At 39.4% G+C, this 2,769-nt stretch overlaps 1 protein-coding gene across 1 annotated transcript; it reads left to right on the top strand.

Moving 5' to 3' along the window:
* Window positions 1–250: 250 nt before the first annotated feature.
* uba52 (ubiquitin A-52 residue ribosomal protein fusion product 1) lies at window positions 251–2,248 on the top strand. The gene is made up of 5 exons (XM_058638517.1): window positions 251–346; window positions 774–886; window positions 1,295–1,381; window positions 1,653–1,755; window positions 2,095–2,248. The coding sequence occupies exons 2-5, from the start codon at window positions 784–786 to the stop codon at window positions 2,186–2,188; spliced, it is 387 nt and encodes a 128-aa protein (XP_058494500.1). The 5' UTR covers window positions 251–346; window positions 774–783; the 3' UTR covers window positions 2,189–2,248.
* The last annotated feature ends 521 nt before the right edge of the window (window positions 2,249–2,769 follow it).

Here is a 2,769-nt window from a genome sequence, read left to right as displayed (position 1 = left end):
TTTTTTATATCATGGATGCTTTAAATATTGCGTTGTTTTTATTACATACTGGTATGGTTTCAGACTACCTTACTGTGATTTACTATTGTTGTTTTATTTATTGTAATACTTTTATTTATAGACCCGTCACCGTGTGGAGGATACATCGATTTATTTATATAAATGTATGACCAGAGAAATGTATCTAATTGCATTTTATAGTACTCTTTGATTTTAAAACAATTAAAACGGACAATAAAATAAAAAATAATATATACACTCACGTTCGGGTGTATAGACGGACGTGACGTAATTGCGCACGGGGCTTCTTCCGCTCTCTTTTCGTTGGGGCTTAGCTATCGGCCGGGTGAGTAGACGGTTCCTCCATCTTATTTTTGTCGATTTGTACCGATTTCTGAGTCCTCAAATGTCGTTTAAGCACAACTGTGTTAGCGTGGTATATGTAACAGCACCACATTAAGTATAATTAAGTCGATTTAAGGGCAATGAACAGAGAAAATAGAGACAAGAGCTCCACGCTCTAACATCACGCATGTGGCGAGGCCCCGCTCCGAGTCTACCGTGCGGCTAACATTAGCTAGCAACGTTCCTAACACGCTCACATTACCACTGCCAATACAGCCGTTTACATAAAACATAACATAAACGTCTCCGTTTGTTGTCAAAACTCTTATTCACTTATGTGTCTCAGATGATTTGACAATTGTAATTGTTTGATGTAGTGTCGACGGCTAGCTGCTGGCCCGCTGTAGCTAACGTCACTACTCTCTCAGCCTTGCAAACATGCAGATTTTCGTGAAGACGTTGACGGGGAAAACCATCACCCTCGAGGTTGAGCCCAGCGACACTATCGAAAATGTCAAGGCTAAGATTCAGGATAAGGAAGGTGAGTCACGGCGGACACGTCATTTTGTACCTGTGGAAAAAAACTGTCGCAAACCACTTGGATGAATGTTAACTGCTCTTTTTCTTGGCCATCTTTGACGAGCCAGATTACAATCATGTGTAAGAGTCTTGTTGGAGGTTCTCAGTGATCCAAGTCATAGTCGTCTTCAGTCGTTAGCTGAAGGCGACTGGACTTGCCTGAGTTGACGTTTCACCGAGTCTCTTGGATGAGAGATGAAACCCACAGCTTACTACTGAAGTTGTGCTCCATTTAAGAAAATGGACAAGCATTAAATAGTATCTTGTTAGACTATTGTCATGGACAAGCTTCACAAATTGTCATCTCCATAATGTGTGTTAATGTAGAAGCTGTTAACTTAAAAATGTTGGTTGTTTTTTTGTTGTGTAGGAATTCCCCCTGACCAGCAGCGTCTGATCTTTGCTGGCAAACAGCTGGAGGATGGACGCACACTGTCCGACTACAACATCCAGAAAGGTAGCAACTCGTAACTGGGTCAGATGTCCACAAAGTGTCTTGTCTAGTTACAAATCAATGTACTGTTTCTTGCCGTTTCAGTATTAACATTTTCAAATACATTCATATAATGTTAAGTTTAAGGTTATGGATTTTATATTGTTTTCTATTTTCCAAGAAAGATCTCATGTGAGTTTTTTTTCCTTAGTGTTTGAGATGTTAAAGAAGCCTTCCTGTAGGTGTAATTAGAAATCTTACTTAATATTAACAAGCTGTCTCTTCTGTCCACCAGAATCCACTCTGCATCTGGTTCTGCGTCTGCGTGGTGGTCTCATCGAGCCTTCACTCAGACAGCTGGCCCAGAAATATAACTGCGACAAGATGATCTGCCGCAAGTAAGTCCGGTCCTGCAGGGATGCCCTTGTGCAAGGCGTGTTATGTACAGTCAAATGATTGGTTAGTTTAGAATACTTGTTTATCAGACTGCAGATGGCCTGCTTTGGACAGCCAGGGTATGATAAAACTAAGTACATAAATAAATGTTCTGTAATAATAAATATTAAACCCCACAACTGTACTATGAGAAGATTAAGCATTGTTTTAGTTCCATGGTGTTGTGGTTTATTTGGTTAATTGATTGAAATGTATATTATAAGAACTGAATATCTTAGTCCATTATTAGTTAAAATATTGGTTGAGGAGGATTTGAAGTTAATCTCTGACTTGTGATACAGGTGCTATGCCCGTCTGCACCCACGTGCCGTCAACTGCCGCAAGAAGAAGTGTGGTCACACCAACAACCTTCGCCCCAAGAAGAAGCTGAAGTAGACGCGAGTGCTGATTTGGCTCCTTGTGCCATTTTGTGTTGAAATAAAAATAAGAAAATGATGCTTCTTGTCTTGTGTATTATTCAAGAGCTTTTGTAATCCCTAAGTTTGAATTCATGTATGTAGTGTGGTCATGGGGCCTTTAAGAGTTATTAGGTGAGGAAAAAATTATCAGATAACTGGAGATTAAAGATACCCAAGAGTTTGGTTAATAATTTACTGGATTTAATTCATTTCAGTTAACTGCTTATCAAAGTTGTCCTTTGGTGAACATAACCACCATGCAGGTTGAACCAGTGTAATTCTGGTATTAAATTTTGGCCTGCAAAATTATGCATGTTCAAGTTGGCTCAAATTGAAAGCCTTCCTTGGCAGTTGAACACAAGGCCATATAATAGCCTCTCCAATAAAGAAAAAGTACTGTTCTGCATTTCCACAAACACAGAATTTGATTTCCATTGCCTGTATACCGTTAATGACCTGTTTTGTATAATATTTGTATTGCATTTATATAGCTGCCCTCACACCAGCTGCTGTTCACCAAAATCCTTGAGCAAATAGATCGGAGCTACTGTCGTTTAT

Source organism: Solea solea, chromosome 9, assembly GCF_958295425.1.
Source record: "Solea solea chromosome 9, fSolSol10.1, whole genome shotgun sequence".
Lineage (NCBI taxonomy): Eukaryota > Metazoa > Chordata > Actinopteri > Pleuronectiformes > Soleidae > Solea > Solea solea.
The sequence above is the reverse complement of the archived record's forward strand: the minus strand, read 5'-3'. Positions and strand labels throughout refer to the sequence as shown.

Excerpts from the sequence above, each read along its gene's own strand:
- uba52 (XM_058638517.1), top strand. The coding sequence starts at position 784 with ATGCAGATTTTCGTGAAGACGTTGACGGGGAAAACCATCACCCTCGAG. Across the intron at positions 887-1,294 it reads TAAGATTCAGGATAAGGAAG|GAATTCCCCCTGACCAGCAG; the intron begins GTGAGTCACGGC and ends TTTGTTGTGTAG. Across the intron at positions 1,382-1,652 it reads CGACTACAACATCCAGAAAG|AATCCACTCTGCATCTGGTT; the intron begins GTAGCAACTCGT and ends TCTGTCCACCAG.